At 40.2% G+C, this 21,734-nt stretch overlaps 3 protein-coding genes across 3 annotated transcripts in view; 2 read left to right on the forward strand and 1 right to left on the reverse strand.

Annotated features, from left to right (window-relative positions):
• Nucleotides 1–4: 4 nt before the first annotated feature.
• On the forward strand, nt 5–3,987 carry MITD1 (microtubule interacting and trafficking domain containing 1). Its single transcript, XM_061459688.1, has 7 exons — nt 5–272; nt 463–564; nt 680–816; nt 903–989; nt 1,684–1,799; nt 2,131–2,191; nt 2,279–3,987. Exons 1-7 carry the CDS (start codon nt 5–7, stop codon nt 2,372–2,374), a joined length of 867 nt encoding a protein of 288 aa, XP_061315672.1. The 3' UTR covers nt 2,375–3,987.
• A 3,479-nt stretch (nt 3,988–7,466) lies between these two features.
• Nucleotides 7,467–9,211, reverse strand: LIPT1 (lipoyltransferase 1). The gene is given in 3 exon segments (XM_061459693.1): nt 7,467–8,719; nt 8,722–8,929; nt 9,079–9,211. Coding segments are annotated over 2 exon segments (1,230 nt in total). The 5' UTR covers nt 8,774–8,929; nt 9,079–9,211; the 3' UTR covers nt 7,467–7,541.
• Nucleotides 9,212–12,580: 3,369 nt separating this feature from the next.
• The window catches only part of TSGA10 (testis specific 10), a 33,458-nt gene continuing 24,304 nt past the window's right edge, over nt 12,581–21,734 (forward strand). Inside the window, exons 1-8 of the mRNA XM_061459694.1 lie at nt 12,581–12,755; nt 14,801–15,010; nt 15,688–15,753; nt 17,023–17,223; nt 17,694–17,849; nt 18,179–18,352; nt 18,520–18,597; nt 21,040–21,191. Of these exons, the coding sequence (XP_061315678.1) occupies nt 12,699–12,755; nt 14,801–15,010; nt 15,688–15,753; nt 17,023–17,223; nt 17,694–17,849; nt 18,179–18,352; nt 18,520–18,597; nt 21,040–21,191 (1,094 nt within the window). The 5' untranslated portion in view covers nt 12,581–12,698. The remainder of the gene's footprint in view (nt 12,756–14,800; nt 15,011–15,687; nt 15,754–17,022; nt 17,224–17,693; nt 17,850–18,178; nt 18,353–18,519; nt 18,598–21,039; nt 21,192–21,734) is intronic.

A 21,734-nucleotide genomic window follows, 5' to 3' on the forward strand; every position in this document is an offset into this window, starting at 1 on the left:
AACAATGAGCACTTCCCCCTTCCCTCTACTGCCGCTTCGGTTTCTGTTTCCCCAGCGGCTGGTGAAGCGGTGCCTCGGGAAGTGTGGCCGCCCCGTCCCGGTCCCCGCCGCGGCGCCCATGTCGCGGACAGGGGGCAATAGCACTGCCGTGCTGGAGCGGGCCGGGGCGGAGACGGTGAAGCGGGCTGTAGAGCTGGACGTAGCGTCTCGGTTCCAGGAGTCGCTAGTGTGTTACCAGGAGGGCATCGACCTGCTGCTGCAGGTGGTGAAAGGTACCGAGCGGGGAGGTTTGGCGGCCGTTTGCCACAGCCGTTGAGGCGGTTAATTGTTAAACACCCCCCGGTTCTGCGAGAGGGGTGGTTTGGCGGAGAAATGAGGTCTGTCTGGTGCTGAGGGCCGGCCCCGAACCCTCGTCTCCTCATGGGGAGGGAGAGAACTTTTGATTGTGCTTTTGATTGACAGCCACGAAAGATGAGGCCAAAAAGCACCGATACCGGCAGAAAATATCCGAGTATATGACCAGAGCTGAGGACATTAAGAAACACATTGAAAAAGAGAAACAAGGTACGGAGCTGCCATGTACCTGTAAACATTTGAATACGTGTTGTTTACGTGAGGTAAGTAACATGGGAACTACGTCCTGCTCTTTACTGAAAAAAGAGAGTTCTTTTCCTTTCAGATGGCAAATACCATAAGCAGATCAGGATAGAGGAAAATGCAACAGGTTTCAGCTATGAAAAGGTTTTCCAAGAGTACCTTTCTGAGATTGTTTCTGAAGTTTGGGTGGAGGACCCATACATTCGGAGTGTTCATCAGGCAAGTACATACTCGGTGTAATTGATACGGATGTAACTGCTAAAACAATTCCAAGTTACTAAATTAAATAAAACTTTTTTTTGCAGTTGTATAACTTCCTGCGGTTCTGCGAGATGCTAGTTAAGGGGCCATGCAAAGTGAAAACGATCCACCTCCTCACTTCCTATGATGAAGTAAGTGTATAAGTTCTGGTTTCTATTTCCCAGTACCCAGGTGATAACACATGCGAATATGCACACAAACAAATATATATGTATATTAAATACTTATTTTTAAATACAGATTTTTGTATCACTTACTTGTACTTGTTAGACTGAGGCTCTGATGCCTTCAGCAGAAAACACAAATTAAGAGAAAAATAAAAATATGATAATTGAACATAAGTAATTTCATAAATTTAGAGTTTTCTTATAACTAACAATTTCTTGGTAAGCAGAATCTTAAATGGAAAAGATATTTTCTTGAAAGCTTTCTTGTGGAAAAGGTCATCAAGACTAAAGCATCTATTGAGATATGGGCTTTTTTCTCTTCCAACAGCTAGTTGTATATAGTTGTCAATTTAGAGGCTTTGATGAGCTAAAACCTCGCAAACTATCACTGTATTTATTCTGGCTCAAATAGTAATTCATATCTAGTTTCAAAGGTCTGAGAATGAGCTCTTCCTCTACATATCTTGGCAAATGTACCGATAATCTGTTTCTGCTTTTTATGCTGCCTTTGAAACTGCTAATCTGCCTTCATCCAAGTTACTTTCTTTTGGTTTAAGTTATTACTAAAAAACTTTCGGTGAGTTTAGGAAGAGGTGACCAGAAGTAGAATTTATGGTTAAAAAAAACCCCAACAACATGTCATTTTTACTTTTAACAGGGTAGTGGGAAGAGTCAGCAGATAACAGGCTTGGATGAAATACAACAATCATTGAGGAATTATGGAGTAATGCTGAATATTGCATTTTCATCTTCAATCCATGATCGAGAAATTAGGTGGGTGATATAAAAAAATTAGTGAATGAGAGTTATTTGAACTGTTTAATCCTAACTTTTGAGACAATTTCTAATTACAGCTGTGGTTAAAGGAGTAGAAGGCAGTGGCCCTTTCTGAACAAAATCAGCCCTCGATAGTTTCACATGTTCTAACTGTGAACATAATAGTAGATTTCTCTTTATACAAAACAGTCCTTTCCATGGTTTATACAGGTATTGGTGATACTAGGAAATAATTGTGATTGAAACAAGGAGAGTGTGCATCGTGTGGATATAACTTTTTTTTATTCAACATACTCATAGTATTCAAATTTGTGAATTTTTAAAACAGGTTCAACAATGGATGGATGATTAAAATTGGAAGGGGTCTTGATTATTTTAAGAGGCCACAGGTAAGAATGATTTGATCTCTTTAATTAACTTATACTGTAGAAGAGCTCATTTTATGTTCACTGTGTCCATTCTGTTAATTTCCACAGGGTCGTTTCAGCATTGGATACTGTGATTTTGACTTGCGACCTTGTCATGAAACAACAGTGGATGTCTTTCATACTAAACATACAAAGAAAATGTGATCAGATACAACTTCTTCTAATGAGTGTTTTTACAAGCATAAAAATGTAACATTGGAAGATGCTGCTTGATTCCAGCTCTCCACCCTCAGAAGGAACTCTTCTAAGTACTTAGTCCAGCACAGCTTTTATGATCTGTAGGTTTTAAGAATATTTGAGATTTTTCAGCCTGAGAAAACACAGCTATACATTTCCTTCACTGTGCTTCTCCCATAATCTTAAGTAATATAAGCCATGTCTAAATTTGATCTTGATTTTGTAACAGACCCTCAATAGTGCCTGTCAAAGGCATCTTTACTGTCTTGAGCAAATTTTGTTTTTAATATCTTTAATTGAACACCTCACAAACATTTGAAGCTGGACTGCCACATGTCCTCTTTTATAAGCAGCCTTATTTATTTCCTTTAATTTCTGTATTCTAGTCATGACTACTGTTCTGCTGTGTTTTGGTTAATCCTGTAATATCTGATTTGAGACTTTACCAGCAAACCCAAATCTAACATTCCATTTTCCAAGCTCCTTGCATACAAACACTGTACTATTCAGTATATGGACATTTTGGGGGCTTCTTATGTGCCTCTGCATGATTTTGGGCTGGAAAGTATGCAAACAGCTGTATTCTTTTCCTTGTCACTCCTGTGTGTTCTTTTATTCTGCGATGCATGGTCATATACCTGATTTCCATACTTTGTGCACTAGGTGTGGAAAGGGTGTATGATCCTCTCCCAGTCTTTTTCCCTGACTTGCAAGTTTAATGTTCTTCCAGCTGGTCATGTCAGTCTCAGCTGCAGTAAGCTACTTTTCTGCTACTAAGATAAGTCCTTTAAAAAGTAATAATTTGGTTTTTTAATTCTTCCAGAAGTTGGATACCCTGAAGTTTTCTTGCTAATAATGATTTTAAGGATTATGCTAATAGGAAAAAAAAAAAGTCTTTTCTTGTATTTCTTTCACCCTTTGGAAACCACAAGGTATACTGAGCTGCTGCTGCTTTGTTTTTATACAAGAGTTCTTGATCATTTTCATCAAGTATCTGGCAAAGACATATATTCTGACATGAAGAACAGGCAGTGCAGTTCCCACCAAAATCTTTTCCGCTTCAGGACTGACAGGTGCCTTACACTTTCTGCATCTTGTAATACAGTATGCCTCTATATTCTAGCATGTTCATTGCTAGAACTTCTCTCTCCTCTGTTTATTTTTCCTAATGGCTGCTGTATTCTGTTATCTTTTTATTTTTTACATTTTCTTTATTATTATTTCACCTTCTGTCATCTAAAGCTGCTATTCCTTTACGCTTGCCTCTAACACAAGTCTATTCCACAGCTATCAAGAAGAATCAGAGCTGGTCTTTGCCTTGTTCTGTGGGTCACAGTATGGCAGTGGTCTGTCTTATCCTTTTGCATAATAATGTCTGCTTTTCAAAATAACATATAAAAAAAGAGTAACATACATGCCACAGAAGCTGTACGCTACCAGTCTACCTACCCCTCAAACATTCCATAGGAACTCTCTGGCTTGCTGCTGTGGTACTAGGTTTCTAGTCACTGTTGTTGATTTTATTCAGTTGTGTATAATATATGTTTATATTTAATGGGAATAAAGGTTATTTTTTACTATTTGTAGTTACAGTCATCTGTTTGAATTCTTCTCTGATCTATTTATTTACATATATATATATATAATTTTGTAGGTAATTCAAGGAAGATAGGTAATGCCTTAAAGACCAGCCATGTTTTGGAGAATGTTTGCTGCGAATACACTAAGCTTCCCAAATGTGAAGCTTTGTATCTTTTAACATAGCCCAGCAATTTCAAACGTACAGGGGCAAAATAAAAAGCCACCTTAAATATTGTAGATCAACTTTAAAGTTTAGTACTTATTTGGAAATAAAACTAAAATATTTATACTTCTGGCATCTGCACTGGAACACCTCTCCTGTGATGACAGGCTAAGGGAGTTGGGCTTGTTCAGCCTGGAAAAGAGAAGGCTCCGGCAGGACCTTAAAGCAGCCTTTCAGTGCCTAAAGGTGGCCAACAAGAAAGCTCGAGAGTGACTTTTTACAAGGGCATGTAGTGACAGGGCAAGGGGGAATGACTTTGAACTGACAGAAGGTAGATTTAGGTTAGATATAAGGAAGTTCTTCACTCAGAGTGGTGAGGCACTGGCACAGGTTGCCCCGAGAAGCTGTGGCTGCCCCATCCCTGGCAGTGTTCAAGGCCAAGTTGGATGGGGCTTTGAGCAACCTCATCTGGTGGAAGGTGTCTCTGCCTATGGCAAGGGTGTTGGAACTAGACGGGTTTTAGTGCTCCTTCCAACCTAAACCATTCTGTGATTCTATGATTCTGTGATCTTGTAATATAGTATGTCTCTGTTCTAGTAGGAATCCCCTGCGATGTGGTCCTCTACAAATACCACAAAAGGCAAGCATTTTCTTCCCTCTCTTGCCTTTTCATTGCTAGAACTTTTTTCTAATCAGGCTGTAATCTACTAGCTAAGACTACAGCTTTCCTTGCAGATCCAATGGATATGCAGTATCTGTCCATACATAAAGTAAGCCTTCAGTGATACATCAGTTGGTGCTGCACTGGAATTTTTACATATAAGCTCTTTATCACTGAATGGTTCCTTTCACTGTCAGTAGGAACACCATGTATGAGGAGGAACTGGCATCAATGAGTAGAGAAAAAACCAAATTATCTGGGAAATCCAATAGTACAGTTCCTCAATAATTTTACTGACTCTCCATGCCATGTTCTGTGCTGCCACTCATGTAATCAGGTCATCACCTGGACTGTGCAGCCAGGGCTGTCCCTCATGCCACCATCTGTGCAGATGAGTTTAAACCACCTTCCCCGCTGGAGTCAGCAGGGCATTGTCCAGTCACATTGTGTGGCTGCCAGTCCTAGCCGAGGGCTGGATCCACCCCCAGTGACTGCTCTCCTTAACCAAAGGTAAGTCACTTCTGACATGGAATTTTCTCCTACTGGGTGCTGGTCAACCAGCCATCTTCCAAAGGTGAGTCTGGAAGTAACAGTAACACCTCGGAGGCCTCTGCAGGCCTCACCTATTAAGAAGTATTTGACCTGTGAAGAAATATTTGCAGCTAGCAATCTCATCTGGTGAGCACCATTTCTTTAACAAAGGAGGAAAGTATTCATAAAAGGATATACTGCCTAGGGCTTCCTAATCTGCCTAGATCCTCCTTATTAGAAGAATTGCAGTCAGTTATCCTGCTTATCCAGGAGTTGGGTGAAGAAGAAATTGTATAACTCGAAAGTATATAAAGTCTTTAACTGCTTCAACTGGGCAGAGTTCCTATCTGCCTCTGCTGTTCTGGGTTCTCTCCTATGGCACTACATTGCTGCTCTTCTGACCTGATCATAGTTGTATTTCAGTTACACCATGACAGACTTTGGTACTGTGACTTGGATTCAAATGTCCTGCTTCCCCTGGGAGGACCACTGACTGATCCCTGCTGAAACCCCCTTGGTACCACTTAGAAAGGTAAGGGTCCTTGTGAAATTCCTGCTGCAGCATCAGCTGAGGGTTGTCTGTATGGACAAGGAGGCCAGAATGTCCTACAGACCTAACTGTAAGTCTTTGAAGTTCAGCAGGATTCTCTTACCCTAGCTTTCCACCCAACTTTTCCTTCTTGCCACAGCCTCAGAAATGCAATTAGGCCAGCCCCAAGGACATGAACATTATTGCTCCTTTACTTCCTTTAGGCCAGAACAGCAAGATTGTTTCTTGCCTGTTACTGGCATTTCTCAATCTACTTAATGTGCCCCTAATTTTCCTGCAGTTCTCAGAATCTTCAGAAGTAGTAAATCCTGTTGGTATTTCAAGACAGCTCATATGTCATCCAGTAAACAAGCCTTTTTCCGTAACCCTCCCTCATTTCTGGATACAGTGCTTTCCTTTAAGTCTTATGACTCCAGTTAACCTCCTGGGAAAAGACACTGATGTAAATTGGGTTGTGCTGTATATTGTGACTCTACCTTACTGCGCACACCTCAACGGGTGAATTTATGGCTTTTTTGCTTTATGAACCTCCCACTGCAAATTTTACTGCTGTTCAAGGGCAGTTTTGTGAAGAAAGAGTTGTGTAACGCAAAGGTATATAAACTCTGTGACTGCCTCATTTGGGCAGAGTTCACATCAGCAGAGTCCCCTCCTTCAGCTGTAGCAGTAAACTACTTTTGTTCTAACCTGATCATAGTTGCATTCTGCTTATTTGCCAACAGAGAAATACATCTTGAGCCTTTCTTTCATAATGTTTATATTAAACTATTATTTTTATTTAATGTGAAAACTGTGATTTTCAGTTCATTATTGCCTTTCCTTAGCTAATTTTGTCCTAGATGTTAACATAAGGAACTTGTTTCTCATACATGTGTACTTCCTAATGTAGAAATATTCCTGTTTTTATATCAGATAGCAGTACCTATGGCAGCAGTGACTCCCAGCTTTGTGCCAAGCAGTGTGGGTACAAAGGAGGCACGTATGACCTCTGCCCCAGTTAGCTTCTCCTATCCTCATCACATAAACCTCTACACTGAATTTCCTAAGCCCTTCTCTGTTTGCACAGACCAAAGCCCTAATCCAGTGTGGAACTGCTGGACTGATTCACTATGCAGTAGCAAGCTTAGCTTACTACCAGGCAGAGGGTCACCACACTGCAAGAAAGGACTTTCAACCAGAAACCAGGGACACACACACAGCTCTCCCCTACACAGCTCAGGCCCTGGGACACATCCTTTGGGCTACCATCTGCAAGAAGCGGGATGCAGGCCGGGGGATCCAGTGCAGCAGCACCACAGCAGTTTTCCATCTATCCCATCCCATCTGTGTCAGCCATTTGTACCTTCTTGGCTCCAGAGCCAGTTTGGGATGCCTCCACTGTCTTCCCTGATTTAAGAAGCAATGACGTCTGTCAGCATGGAGCAATACAGGGCTGCAGCTTACTGCAGTGGCTTACATCCCCCAGTTTGGGAACCTTGGGTGCAGGCAGTGTAAATCTAATTGCTAGTAGGTAATATTAGGCAAAAGCACAAGGTTAAACAGTTTGAATGACTAATAAGCGAAAAATTCAGCTTGTAGAAGTTAACATTTTAATTTTTTCAATAAATAAAAAGCAGCAGCAATTTAACTTGCATTTTCAAAGCGCAAGTCACATTAACATTTTTATATTCTCACAGAGCAGATTCCATCTGCTCTGCAAGTCACCATCTTGTGGACACGCTCTTAGTAATGTTGTCACTATCACAGTGGTTTCATTTGGGCAAAACTTACTGCCGGTGAGGTTCTTCACCAGCTCACTGCACAGTGCTGGTGGCAACCATTGCTCTGGCAGATCAATGTTACAGACTTCAATCCTTCCATGCTTTACATCCATATCTACTTTAACATCGAGAACAGAATCTTTATAGGCTATGTTAAAATGAGTGCTAACATTGAACTTCGGTGTCTTTCCATACACCCATTCCCAGGTTTGTAGTTCTTTAGCTTTATTATTAATTCCAGGAAGCACAGTCTCATCAGCTGGATTTATTAAGTTGATATGACAATCAATTTGGTGCTGCGTTGCATATTCTTCAGCTATGGCATCCAGAAGCAGCTCAGAAGTTAAACCAGAATCCTCTTCAAAGAGATTTTTCACTGCTGCAGGCACACTAGGAGTAGCATTGCTTTTTAGCCCTTTATAAGGACTTTTTAGCACAGAAGATAAAACAAACTTATCTGTGTTACAGAGTAAGGTACAGTGGTGATAAGCAGCTGTCCTTCCCAGTTTTGCAGCAGTACCTGAGATTTTGTATTGCCTGTCTAGCAAGATATCGTATCTGTCAGTGATATGTACATCTAACTGTGGGCGCAAGGCTTTCAGGGCCTTCACAACTAGTTTCAGGTTTTCCATTCGTTCGTGTTTTTTCCTCGTTGTAAAGAAAGTCAAATTGATATTGCCTAAGTCATGGTACACTGTCCCTCCTCCGCTTCTTCTCCTGGCTAGTTTTATATTTTTTTGCCTCAATAGCCTGAGGTTGCATTCCTGCCAGGGATTCTGATGTCTCCCTATTACCACAGCAGGGGAATTTCTCCAAAGGAAAAGGATCTGTTGGTTCTCTAAATTCATGTGGTCGTGGATCCAGTCTTCCACAGCCAGATTCTGGTAAACATCATTAGAAGTAGACTGCATAATGAGGCCTCCACTCGCCGTGCTTCTGAAGCCAGCTTTTGGAGCCTGGAGGATGCAGGATAGCTGAAGGCAGTTCTTTAATGATGACTGGAGCACCATGTTCTTAATAACTGGACAGTAGATGGAAGCAATGCTCAATCTGGTAATGCTGAACGTGGCAAGTGCACAATCTGCTGTTGTGACTGAAATGAAACGCTAGTGGGAGTCATGATGCAGGCATGCTCTTCCCAAAGCAGCAATGCTCCTGAAGTGATGAGAGTTACAAGGCATGATTCTCCTGAAGCTAGTGATGTGGTTCAAACCCTGACATGTGCTTAACATAAAAGTGGGGGTTGTCAGTAGCTTCTCCTCGCTGCCCTTAATGCCTAAAAGACCAAGAGAAGAAATGGAATTAAGCTGTGTATTTTCCCCTCACTAGTACAATTTTACTTTGTGTATTTTGCTTAACTTAATTTCAGCAGTCCACTTTTGTTATGATTAAAAAACAAAACAAAACGAAACAAAACTGGTGCACCAAGTTCACGAACTCGTTGGGCCAGTGAAGGGTCAGCCGGGCGTAGAGCTTGCTGCCACGGTGCCTGCAGCGCCCAACCGAGAGGCGAGACAAGGCCCGCGGAGGTACCGGAGCCGGGCGCCATTTCGTTCTTGGCTCGGGCGTTCCCTCAGCGGCCACCCCTCACCGTGCGGCAGCAGCCCCACCCCACCATGGGGCTGCACCAAGGCGATGCAACTCTGGCCCGCCACCTTCCTCCCCTCTCCGTTAAACGGCCGACCCTGCGGGCCGCGAGTCGCTACTCACAGTTAGGACTAGCAGGGCAACGTCGGCACCGGCAGCAGTCTCTTCCGGTTCCCGAGGTTAGAGGTGCTGGGGGCGGTACTGCTGCCGCCCGGCGGGAAACCGGGAAGGCAAATCCATCATCCCGCTGATGGTGCAGGGGTGCCAGCGGGGGGGAGCGGGCGGCGCTTCCATGCCGAGGCCTGGACGTGGTATGGCTGGAGGAGGTTGAGAAGTGAGGATGGTGAGCTGCTGTGCAGTGTGCTGCCAAGTGACTTAAAGCTTTTCAGCCTGATAAAAACCCAAACCGAACCTCCTGTGGTAAGCGCTTATAAAATGGTAGGTGTTGATTGTTACTGCCTCTGCCAACACGGTAACTGCGAAGTATCGGATCATGCCAGCAACAGGCAGATGCAAAACAAATAGAACAGATGATTAGTCGTGCAAGACCCAGCCGTGCGTTTCCTCATCGCAAGATGTTCTGGATGCTAGAAGCTTTCATGAGTTCAAAAGGAGACTGAAAAAGTTACCATAAATGCACAAAGGTTTGTGAAATACATAGAAACTGCAGTATTCATGAAGATACACAAGTTACGTGTCGGTATCATAATTCATTAATGAGCTGAAATTGATCCAAAACTAGATAACTAAAGGTGTATTACACGCAGCAGATTGTCTTCAGATTTGCATTGATTTAAGCCATTCTTCAAGTCTACTGGACCATGGCTATAACTTCTTCAAGAGCTATTGTCAGTGTTTAAGTTTATGCTGTCAGATCTTGTTTGATTCTAGTGCTTAAGTTTTTATCCACAGTAGTATCCATATGGGCAGGTGTGTGCTGTATGTCTCCTGCTGGGTGTATGTGTATTTATAAATGGTATGATGCATACATTTATCTTCCATTCTGCCTTTATACTGGAGTCCCAAGACATTAAGGAATTGTAGAGAAAAAGGTTGGTACAGTGGGTTGTGAGAATTCATGTAGGTTATTTCTTTTGAACAGGTAAGTAAGTACACTTTGTGTTCTATAAATAGGTGGCTTAGGAAGAAATGCCAAGTTGATGTCCTTATTCAGATGAAACCGTGAAATTACTTGAGGAAGCAATTTGGCTTTGGGTGTGTAAGTGGGTGTTCATATATCTGCTTTATCAATAAAGAAACCTATTTATGATGTGGCCTGAATTGCCTTTTACCTTCTAATCAAATAAACAGAACTAGAACAGCTGTCTTCCCTAAAGGGCAAAGAAGAAAAGAAAATGGATAAGGGTGAAAGACTTTTAAAGATGTGAGCTTGCTGTTATTTCCTACTGAAGAACTATATCATTAGGAGCAGGAATATTCTTACCAAACTCTTAAAAGAAATGTGGGTGTAGTAGGGCAAGCAAAAAGTAAGAAATCACTGCACGTGTGCTGGTGGTGACTAGTGGGAGGTACAAGACTAAAAGCATCCTGATGTGATGTGTGCCCAAGCATTTGGCACGTTGTATTGCCACTTTAAAAGAAAAAAAAAAAGTTGGGAATTATTTTAAGCAGTTTGAAATGGGCACAATTTGTTGCTAAATTAGACTGGTGAAACTTCACTGGGGCTAATTATTCTGTAATGCATAGGGTAAAAAAAACATGTGAACTTCGTCCAGAAAAATGTGCTGAGTGTTCTAAATATTAAAAAATCAACGTTTGAGGCAGTTGGCAAAATGCAGAGGTTAGCCTGGGCGCTTTAACTGGTCAGAGGAAGTGAAATGCACCTTGTGGGGCTTCTGCAGTTAACTAAAAACAAGATGTTGAAGCATTAGTTTACATTTTGGCACTTGACTCTTGGAAATTTGCAATATGTCATTTTGCCATGGGGTGTCACTAAAAGCACACTGCGAGCTGTTACCCTCCCTGGTTTTGTAGTTCAAAACTGGGTTCCCTTAATTAGAACCAGAATCTGCTAAAAAATGTAACGTGGGGAGAGTACTAGGTGGTCAGGTAAAAATGCCATGGGTCTGTTTTCTGTGCTGAAGGATAAACTCCACAAGCAACAATAAATACCTTTACTGAAAAGTGGCTCTTTTTGGAAACAAACCCAGCAAGATAATTAGAAATATTATGAAAATAAGTGAGAAGTATGAATTTATAAATACAAACTGTGATTTATCTCTTCTGGATTGGAATTTTTAGATTTCTTAGTCTTGGCTACCATCTTATAAATTACATATCTGCAGAATACAGCAATTATTGGTTTTGCTTTTGAAAACAATTCCGTGTATGACTGACTTTCTTTAATCAACAAAGCTTTGTTTGGTGCACAGAAAGCAAAGCAACTGCTCAGCACAACCTTAACCAGCATTAACATATAAGAGAGAACACACCAGAGTCAGTCAGTCAGTCAGAGAAAACTGTAGACATATCAGAACAAAAACAATCCCCTAAAATGAATTTTCATGTAGAATAATTTTGGTAAAGTTATGAAAACCTGAAATGTTTTTCTCACATCTTTTTTGGAGATCAGCATGATAATGCAGAGTCTTCTCTGATGATTCCCGCTATACCAAAATCAGGAAGTGACTTGTAAGAAATCCAGGATGGGGAGAGGAAGATAAAAAGTCTTGTTTCTCTTGCTTTTTTCCTGGAAGTTAAAATTTTCCAATTTCTTCTCTATCTGTGGTTGGGGATCATACTTCAGAGGTACTGGGCACTCCTAACCCCCCAAAAGGTGAGCTCTATCCATGAGTGCTTAATAGTGGCAGCTTGCAAAAGTGACCTGTCACTCAGCCGGCACTGTTTCCAGAATATAAAATCCGTGCTAATGGCTAACGGAACAGAGGACATTTATCTCTGGTTTCTCAGCTTGACTTTGGGACTACCTAAAGCTGCCTCTTTCAAAGGTTGGTGGAGTGTGAGGTGTCCCTGCCCATGGCAGGGGAGTTGGAACTAGATGATCTTAAGGTCCTTTCCAACCCTAACCGGTCAATGATTCTAAACCGTAATGGTTAGGGATAACTTTTTCTTCAGGGGGGAGAGCTGGAGTCAGGGTTTCTACAGCTCTTGACAGCCATCCAGCCTAGCTAGGGCTTTCACTCGACTCTGGAAGAACCACCTCCCGCCTTCGCTGTGCTCCCACCCTGGAGAGCTTCGCCTCACCGCGGGGAGGCGAGAAGGAGCTCAGGGCTGCGGACCAGGGCAAGGGGCTACGCGGGGCTGTGGCTCCCCGTTCCCTCTCGGCGGGCTGAGGGGGGCGGTTGGGAGGCTGAGGCTGTTGCCAGGCGCCCGGGGAACGCGGAGGGAGGCAGCCGTTGTGGCGTGGCGTCTCCCATTGAGCAGGGCGGGAGAGCGGGCGCGACGGCGGGTGCCTCAGGTTGCCGCCGGCAGCGGCCATGAGTGCCCGGCGCTCCCCGGGGCTCCGGAGGGGGAGAGCGGAGAGTCGTCGTAAGGTAGTGACCGGCGGGAAGGGGGCTGCGGGAGCGGCAGGTGATGTCGCTGTGTACGCTGTGGAGAACAAGGAGGAAAGAACATCTGAACATCTGTCCATCCCTGACAGTGTTCAAGTCCAGGCCGGACCTGCCTTGGAGCAACCTGGTGTCCCTGCCCGTGGCAGGGGGTTGGAACTAGATGATCTTAAAGTCCCTTCCAACCTAAACCATTCTGTAATTCTATGAGTCTTAGTGAGGTCTGAGTGTGAGGTTCTACCCCTGTCGCAAGGGGACTGCATTATTACAGTTCAGAGGATGGTGATAGAAGGTGCCAGCAGTGGTAGTTAAATGTCAATTGCTCTGTGGCAAGCATAAATAATGGTTCTTTTAGGATATATAAATAAATGATATGCAAATGATCATATTATTTTTCAAAAAGTGCTCTTTCACAAGTTGAGTAAAATTAGTATTGTGAGTGAGCAAATACTGTCTGGAAATTTGAGTCCTCATTGCTCAGTGAGGCAGTGAAGATACTGATAGCTTGCAGATTACTCTGATCTCCTTTTCTGGAAGGACTAGGGAAGTGTAAGAGAAGATTGGGGGTGGGGAAATCATAGAATAAGGGAAAAGACCCTTAAGGTATGATACAGGTTGGCTGTGTGGAGGAACAAACCCACTTTTGGTGTAGTCAGTTACTTGAGGGTATAGATGTGACTGGGGCTTCAATTTTGTCATTTTAAGTAATGTTTGTACATTCAGGTTCAGAGTGGGATTTACCCTCCCTGTCCTTCATTAGTGCTTCTCTTCCCACTTTGTAAAACAGGTATCCTTGAGAACTTTCTTCAGTAATATCAAGATGGTATTCTCCCCAGATTTTATAACTTCATAGAAGTGTAGGAATCACAAACCATGGATGTACAGATGCTGTCTCTAGAGCATTTTGTGGGTGGTTTCTGTGGTGTGTGTTTTTGCTTGTTTGTTTTAAACTACTTTTCCACGCAACCACTCCATAATTATGTTTTTTTGGGTTATAACTGTGCTTTCTTATTAATTCAATAGCATTAGCTGGATCGGGCTTGATGAAACGTAAAACCAAAATGACAATGAAAATAAATTCGTAATTTTTTCATTGACTTTCCTGATATATTTGTATATGCATTGAATAGAAGAAGTGGCAAAAATAACTACTGCAGAATGTCACAGGACAGAGCCCATCCAGAAAGCTTTCTGTCACAAAGCTTCTTTCAGGACTTCCTAGATAATTCAGAATGTACTTCTGTGCAATGCTAGTAGTACTTGAGAAAAACTCTCTGACTATTAGAATCAAAGTGAACCTCACAGAATTCAGTATTCCGCTATATTGATTTCTCATGCATTACAGGATCAACCTGTGGAAGCAGTGGAGTTTCTGTATGGCACTGTATCCCTGTCTCAGTCAGGTTGGGATTTTAGAAATCTGAGGTCTCAGAACATTGAAACGCTGCAGGAGGCAGTAACACTCCTGCAGACTGAGGTGTTACAGCAAGTTGATGGTGCCAAAATTGTTGGCAACTTCTGGTTCCTTACAAAAAGGCCATGTAATAGTTTCCTAAAAACCAACATTGTTTCAGGGAAATGACTAATCTTATCTTGATTAATCAATGAATTTGCATTAATAATTGATTTGATACATTTCTGATGGCCTTTCTGAAGCTTATGGAAAGCATACCAGCACAACTCAAGTAGGAGGATTGAAGGGCATTCCTAGGACCTAACAGAACCATAGTGAGTAGGTGTTGGAAACTTTAGACCTGGCCTGGAGAGACATTTCCTCTCACAGTGCTGTGGGAGAATAACTGCAGTGGCAGGCAAGCTTGAAATAATTTTAGCATAAGCATTAAAGATCAGATTCTGCATTGTCCATACACTTCCAGATTAATCTGTTCAAAATGGTGCTAGTAGTGTGCATATTCTTCATTTGTGAATAATATATACTGATTTTTTTTTAAGTGTAAATTACGTATGAAATAGTCCTTGCAAATCCTTGAAGATTAATTAAAATTCTTTCTTCCTCCTTGTCCTCATAGATTGAAGATCTGAAGAAGATAAACTATGAGCTAAGGCAACGTGTCCTACAACTTCTCGATACAAAGCAAGCGGTGGGAAGTCAAGTGGATAGGTTCACCTGTAAAAATGATCACCTGTGTAAAGAACTGGCTGTAATTGGCAAACTGTCTGAGCAGCTGGAAAAAGAATTGCTATTGAATACTTCTGATAAGGAGCTTAAGGAAGCAAAGGTGGATACTTGTTAGAATTAATATTGTGCAATGATATTTTAATGTTTGTTGCTAATATTATAGGGAACTGTTCTGTTTTGTTTACCTTTTGGGCTGAATTTCTAGCTTTCATCTCTGTGTTGAAATATATTTGCTGGAATGAAGGAAGAGTGGGTGGGTTCTGGCATTTTTGGTATTTTTTAAGTTCAATGATTAAAATCATGCAGTTGGAAAGAATGTAATTTCAGTGAAAAATGCTTTTGATTTCACAGGAAAATGGCATTCTGTGCACATTGAATTATGTGATGCAGTAGTGGTCAAATGGGAGAAAGCATATTCTTTGCCATTAGTGTAACTACATCCTTATTTCTTTAGCCCATGAACTGTCCCTGGTTTTGGCAGTTTCCCTGCAAGACAGTCCTGGGAATAAGTATCCCATGCTTCTTTTTCCATTCACTCACCTGAGAGTAATTCAACTGTTACTGTTTCTACTCATCCTGAACTGCAACTTTTAACTGGTTGCCTTCTAGATTAGGTTTATTTTTACTAAACAGTATGTTTTCAGGCTAGTCAAACTAAAAAACATGTAAAAAATGCTCTTTTGAACTAGAACAGTTGAGGTAAAATGCTGGATTTGCACTAACAATTATACAAAATCAGTGCGTCTCTTGCTCTCGATTTTTTTTTTTTTATGGTAGATTCAAATTCAGAACCAGCAGAAGACAATAAAGAAGCTGGAACACTCAGCAAAAACACTAAAATCTGTGAGTTAAGCATGTATCTATATATGTAACTATGAAATCAGATCACTTCCACGTGAAATTAATACTTGTACGAGTGAATTTCACTTTGTTTTCACTGATAATTTACAAGTTATAGAATAGATAAATATATCCGTTATCATTTGTAATTTGCTGTCTCTAGCTGGATAGGAATCTTTCTGGTTTGCAACTAGCCGGTAATGATTCTGCTTTTGAGATTCTTCGTAATTTTTTTCACAAAATCGCATACAACTGTTTTGAATACCTTGTAAATCACTTGCAAAACAGAAGTAACATTTTGATATGTATGCAATGTCATAATTGTAAAAATATTGTAAAATTGTAAAAATATTTGACATTTACAGTGGTAAATCTAACTTAAATTAACATTTGGATTTATTAAGTGGACTCATTCACTTGCTATAGATGGATGGGGAATTTTTTTATGTGTTCAAGGTAATAATTTCTTGAGGCATATGCCATAATCCTGCAAAGAATCCCCTATCAAAAAAAAACACTCTGATTCTGTAGAGTTTACTGTTCAGTTACCCTGGAAAGATTTCAGTCCTTCAGCCAGAAAATTTGGGATTTGACAGCTCGATTGACAGATTTAGGTGATTAATTTCTAACTTTTCAGGGATTTGAAGGCATACTTCTGCATGTGTCTTAATAAAAATACATTTGCAGAGTTTGGTACTCTCTAGGTGCTTAAACTCCCATGATTCAGGTACTTCCAACAGATAGATTGTAACAGAGAGGGATTGGGTGTGCAGTCTTGAACTTGGGAATTCCAACTCATCCTCAAAATTTGTTTTAGGCCCCTACATGATTTCCTGTATTTCAGCTATACTTATTTGCACATTGCTTTATTTTCATTTCAGAAATTCACCTTCCATGGATCTTAAGCAAACATAGCAGCCTAATGTCTTTCATATTTAAAAATTCATTAAATATTCCAGTGCAAATCTTAATTGCCCTCCTTATTTTTGAACAGATATTTTCCAAGTTAATTAACATTCAGCTTTTATGTCCTTTTCTGTCCTGTTAGATCCATTCTAAAAGGACATTCAGGTATATTCTGCAGTATAATAAAAAAGAGAAAATAGAGACATTCAGAAATTACTTTAAAGTATTAAATGGATATTTATTTTAATTAGATATCTGCTTTATCTTTATTTTGAAGAGTATGTTTATCCATTTTATATTGAAGTATCATCCATTAACAAAGTTCTGTTTCAGTGAATGAATTCTCTCATTTTTTTGCACTTGCAGGTTATTTTACAAACAGAAGCTGAAATGAAGCAAGGGAGGTCACCTTCAAAACTGGATGCCTTTATTAAGACACTGGAAGAGGACAGAGATTACTATAAAAATGAGAATGAGAATTTGCTGAAGATATTTAGGAGCACACTTGCAAGTCCTAAGCGAACCAATACTTGTGGCAGCATCCTAAAAAAAAATTCATCCATCCAGGTGAGCTTGGGAAAACACTTTGAAAAGGGAGGAATGCATTTTTAGAATGTTGGTTTATCTTGTGCTAAAATACTAAAGCTATAATTAGCAGGAAGAAAAACTAATTGATTATAAAGGGAAGGATGCCTAAGGTGGGAACGGGCCAATAATGCGAACTTCTGCTTTATACTGCCTGCATGTGTATCACTTTAAATGGTTCCTCACAAGTGCTTACAATTTAAGTAATTGTTAACATGATTGTCAGTACCATTAGTGATAGATAGTTGCTGCTCAAACTAAATGTGGATTTTAGAAAATGGTATGTATATCTGGTCTCTAATACTAAGAAACATATATGTAGTCTTGACTATCTAGAAGGTACTAGGTTGGAGTCTTATTAAATCTTTAATAGAAATTTCCAAAACAGATATAATAAGAAATCATATCAAGTTTTGTTTCTCTACTTTATCCTTATATCGTCGTATTTTAAGGGAGTGACCTTTGCTCCAGACGTTTTGAAAATACTGAGAGAACATGAAGAGCTTAAGTCAACCCAGAAAAAATATGAGCGCCATATAGCAGAAATTCAGGGTAACCTCAACGTTTTAACAGCTGAGAGAGACAAAATGGTCAATCTTTATGAACAGGTAATTTAATTTATCTTTGTATGATTAATTAAAGTAACTCACAGTCATGTGCAAGAAAAAAATGGTCTTTTTTCACATTAAAAAAAAAAAGCAAAGCGTTTGTTAAAAAAGTAGAAAAAAGCTATGGAAATTCTGTGATTTGTATGTGTCAGATAAACACAAGTTTGTAAGTGCTGTCCTGAGTTGATAATGCTTTTCTGAATCAAAGAATATGCGCACAAATCATTACTTTGATATTGTACAGTTTCTGTGAAGCTCTGCCCTATGCCACAGTAATATACTACATTATCTAGTCCATATTTCTGTTATGTTGCTGTTTTTAAAAACAGGCACAGCAAGAGATTTCCCGACTTCGTCAGGAAGTTATCAAGTGCCCAGGGAGTCCTAAAGCTACTGTGACAGCTCAAGCTATGTTAAGACAAGTGGAGATGGAAAGGGATACAGTACTGTCAGATTTTCGAAGGATGACTACAGAACGTGATAGCCTCAGGGAGCAGTTAAAGGTTTGATTCCAGTCTCCCCAACCCTGGTTATTTTAACCAGTAGTGAAAACTACTTAGTAGTATAATTAAAGTTGGTAAAGACTTCTAGTCCTGAGAGTTAATTGTGTTACATGTCTGTGGTGAGTTTAGACTTGTTCTTTATGTGGTTTTGTTGTTATTTGATACAGATTTCCCAAGAGACTGTGTTTAATGAAAAGGCTCGTTTGGAACAGAGAATTGAAGAGCTAGAAGCTACTATTCAAAATGTAAGAGAAAATTATTTATGGAACTATAAACGTAATACAGACGATAATCATGGTTAATCCTGCAGGACCAGCCTGATTGTTTTCTATCAGGAAACAATAGGCTGAGAGCAGTGGATGTTCTTCATCAAGACTGTTGACACTGTTACCTACAGTGTTCTTTATCCAGGTTAGGATGTTAAGGTCTGGATGGATGGGGAAAAAACTTGATTGGATGGTCAGTTTTGTGAGGTAGAAGTTAATTTGGCCTGGAGACTGTTAACATGGAGCACCACAGGGGTTCTGAGGCCTGTCCTGTTAAACATCTTTATCAGTGACTTGAAGCATGCAACAGAATGCATGCTCATAAGGTTTGCAAATAACACCATTAGGGAAAACTGTTGATACACTCTAGAGCAGGGCAGTCATCCACAGGGACCAAGACAGATAGGAAGAATGGAAAACAGGAACCTTTGAAGTCCAACAATGATGAATGCCAGCTTCTGAATTTGGGAAGACCCAGTGGCACCAATACAGGTTGGGGACCAATGGATGTGGGAGCAGCTCTGCTGGAAAGCAAGCTATATATCAGCCAGCAATATGCTGTGGTGGCAAAGGTAGCCAAGAGTGTGCTAGGCTGTGTGAACAGGATGCAGCCAGTAGCTTGAGGGAAATGATTATCCTCATTTATTGAGCACTCATTAGACCACATCTGGAATATACCACATCCAGTTTTGCCACCACTGTACAAGAAACACAGTGCCAAAATGGAGTGAGTTTAATGGAGGGCTCCCACAGTAGTTGCGACTGGGACACTTTCCATATGAGAGGAGTTTCCAGCATTAGAGGTGGCTTAAGGATCTAAGTCCTAACCTGCTAGTAATAATTGAGAAGTCGCAAGTGGGCTTTTCACCAGTGCATGGTGGAAGGATAAGAGCAACAATGGTCGTCAGTTGAAACAACAAGGGTTCAGGCTGGATAAGGAAAAGCCTTTTTCTCATGAGGACAGTCAAGCAGTTCCCAACCTTGAAGATGTTCAAGACTGGACTGGACAAAGCCCTGAATCAACCTGACCTCAGAGCTGGCCCTGCTTTAAGCAAGAGTTTACACTAGAGACCTCTTGGAGTTCATTCCAGTGTGTATTATCTATTGCATGCTGTAAAGCCTGATGCTCCAAAACCAAATATAATTGTACTGTTCTGGCAAGTCCTATTTAATATGGCTTAAATTATTTGTGTGTGCAATTGTTTGCTAATGTATGGTGCCAAAACAGAAAATCAAAACATTAATTAATATAATCTTAAATACCTCTACAGTCTTGATAGAACTTGTTTTTTTTAAATAGGTTAATATTGTTTTCTGTTGTGTATCTTTCTTCTAGATTTTCTGGTTATAAGTTCTGGTTAATTCTCCTCTTCAGCCTTTTAAATCCTACAAAGCTATTAAGTATAGTTCCAAGGATTATAATATTAAACTGAGTGCATCTGCAATGAAGAATGCACTGTAGGTTTAAATAGCTCTGGGTACTCCAAGTAGCAAATTAGCTTCAATCACATGTTTGACATATGTTATATAGTGAAAATTGGTAATAGTCCTGGTTTAGGTATGTCGTCTTATTTCTTCAGTTCATTTGGTGCCCTTTGAGGGCAATACATCAATATAAAATTTATGGCACTAGTATTGAAAAAGTTACTATGTACCAGAGGCTTACTCACTTGCTCTTTAGAAGTCTGGCTTCTGAATATAGTAACACAGAAATTTGTACTGAAAGAATCAGTAAATGAGGAGAGGGATGAGGTGAGAATTTTTTACCTTTAAAGAGCTGTTTCAAATAATTTAGAAAGGACAGTTGAGTGGTGTTAAGTGTGAGCATTTTAATAAACACGTCTTTCTTTGAAGTGTAGATTTGAAAGTAGTTTTCCTGGAGTCTGTGCGAGCGATTTTGAACCTGTTCTTTTTTCAAGGCACAGACCTAAAGGCTTCATGGTGGCAACTTGGTGATACAGTGCTTTATGCAAATGTTTTACAGTGATTTCTCTATGCATATCTGTATCTATAACTTAGTAGAGGCCTAAAGTCATCCCAAACTGGGATTTCTCCCTTCATACACTCATAATAATGATCTTTGTAAGTTATTGTGCACTGAAAACTTTCAGTATTGATCAATACCAAATATTTTTGCCCTTGGGGATAATTACCCACCTAAAATTTACATTAATGAATGAAAATTTTCCCAGAGATCTGAAAGACCAGGAATTGATTGTCCTTCCAAGTAAGTGAAAATCATATTTCATCTCTTTGCCAGCTACCTTCAGTAGACTTGGAGTCAGCCCCGAGTAAATGAGATACTTGGATATTTGTTCTTCAGTAAAAGATTTGTGCTAAAAACAGTAGAATTTGAATCAACGGGAGAATTTCTGTATAAATCATCTTTTTCCATCTTTTACTGTTTAATTACATTTATAGTTAGAGAGTGAACGGTTAGAACAGGTGTCCAAAGTGGTGCTAATGAAAGACACCATTGATTCTCTGGAAACTGAGACCAAAAGATTGGCAAGAAAAGCACTGGACTCTGAAGCTGAGCTGAGTCGACGGGAAGCTGAATATGTTTCACTTAAGTAAGTCAGTGTATTTAATTGCATTAGTTTGTTGATTAACGTCAGCCTATGTTCATTTGTTTTCATAACTGTTGTATAGCTCAAAGGCAAAGGAATTTATGATAGTTGTTCTTATGAGCCATCCTTCTTTTTAGAATAAAATTGGTTTCCTAGTTGCTTATTTATATGTAAATGTTCTCAGCTTGTTGATATTATGATATGCTGAAAACCATCTTCAGGGAAAAAGTAAAATTCACTCCAAGAGTTAGGAGCTTTCTATTAGAAGCTGCAGAGATTGATGTTTTTTCGTAAATTATGACTTTTTTTCTCTAATTTTTTATTATTTTTTATGAAAGCAAACACATAAAATAATGAGTGTCATGTATAGTTAGTTTCAAACATTCTTTTCTTATTCTTGGAGCTTTTTCATGAGAGGAAATAAAACTGAAGCCTTGTATAAAGTTCATAGCCTGCTGCTCAACTGGAGTTCCTAACCATGTTCAGAAGCATGTAGCTGGGACTAAGTTGAAGCTGTTAGGGATTAAAGCACAAGTCAGTGATAAA

Source organism: Pezoporus flaviventris, unplaced genomic scaffold (genome assembly GCF_033815535.1).
Source record: "Pezoporus flaviventris isolate CSIRO_AGI_PZ_B2104156 unplaced genomic scaffold, CSIRO_AGI_Pfla_v1 ptg000030l, whole genome shotgun sequence".
NCBI classification, from domain to species: Eukaryota; Metazoa; Chordata; class Aves; order Psittaciformes; family Psittacidae; genus Pezoporus; species Pezoporus flaviventris.

What these genes read in the sequence shown, in the direction of transcription:
- MITD1 (XM_061459688.1), top strand. Translation starts at nt 5, where the DNA reads ATGAGCACTTCCCCCTTCCCTCTACTGCCGCTTCGGTTTCTGTTTCCC. An exon ending in ACATTCGGAGTGTTCATCAG is followed by an intron (nt 817 to 902) that starts GCAAGTACATAC and finishes TTTTTTTTGCAG; the next exon opens with TTGTATAACTTCCTGCGGTT. An exon ending in ATCCATGATCGAGAAATTAG is followed by an intron (nt 1,800 to 2,130) that starts GTGGGTGATATA and finishes TTTTTAAAACAG; the next exon opens with GTTCAACAATGGATGGATGA.